The following is a 267-nucleotide window of genomic DNA, read 5'->3' as shown; positions in this document are numbered from 1 at the left end:
AAAAAAAGAAAACTTACTCCTCTGCCACATCACTTCCTTCCTCTCCTGGTGCGAAGTCCTCATCCTCACTGGATCCCTCATCGTCGTCGTCATCACGTTCCTTAGCCTCTTCACGAACACGTCGCATGTAGGGATCATTCTCATCTGCATCGCTGTCATCGAAGTCATCTTTCCTGCCACCCATTTCCTAATAAGGATTAAAAGAATTAGTATCTCTCCACTTTCCATATTTTAACAATTGATCAGGTTTCCTGTTTAACCCATTGG

The 267-nt window shown here is 43.8% G+C and overlaps 1 protein-coding gene across 1 annotated transcript in view; it reads right to left on the bottom strand.

Annotated features, from left to right (window-relative positions):
- Positions 1 to 267, bottom strand: part of LOC119594892 (FACT complex subunit Ssrp1-like) — a 3,334-nt gene that overhangs the window by 2,340 nt on the left and 727 nt on the right. Inside the window, exon 2 of the mRNA XM_037943966.1 lies at positions 18 to 187. Coding sequence (XP_037799894.1) covers positions 18 to 187 — 170 coding nt within the window. The remainder of the gene's footprint in view (positions 1 to 17; positions 188 to 267) is intronic.

The sequence above is a fragment of the Penaeus monodon genome, chromosome 34 (assembly GCF_015228065.2).
Source record: "Penaeus monodon isolate SGIC_2016 chromosome 34, NSTDA_Pmon_1, whole genome shotgun sequence".
Classification (NCBI taxonomy): domain Eukaryota; kingdom Metazoa; phylum Arthropoda; class Malacostraca; order Decapoda; family Penaeidae; genus Penaeus; species Penaeus monodon.
The sequence above is the reverse complement of the archived record's forward strand: the minus strand, read 5'-3'. Positions and strand labels throughout refer to the sequence as shown.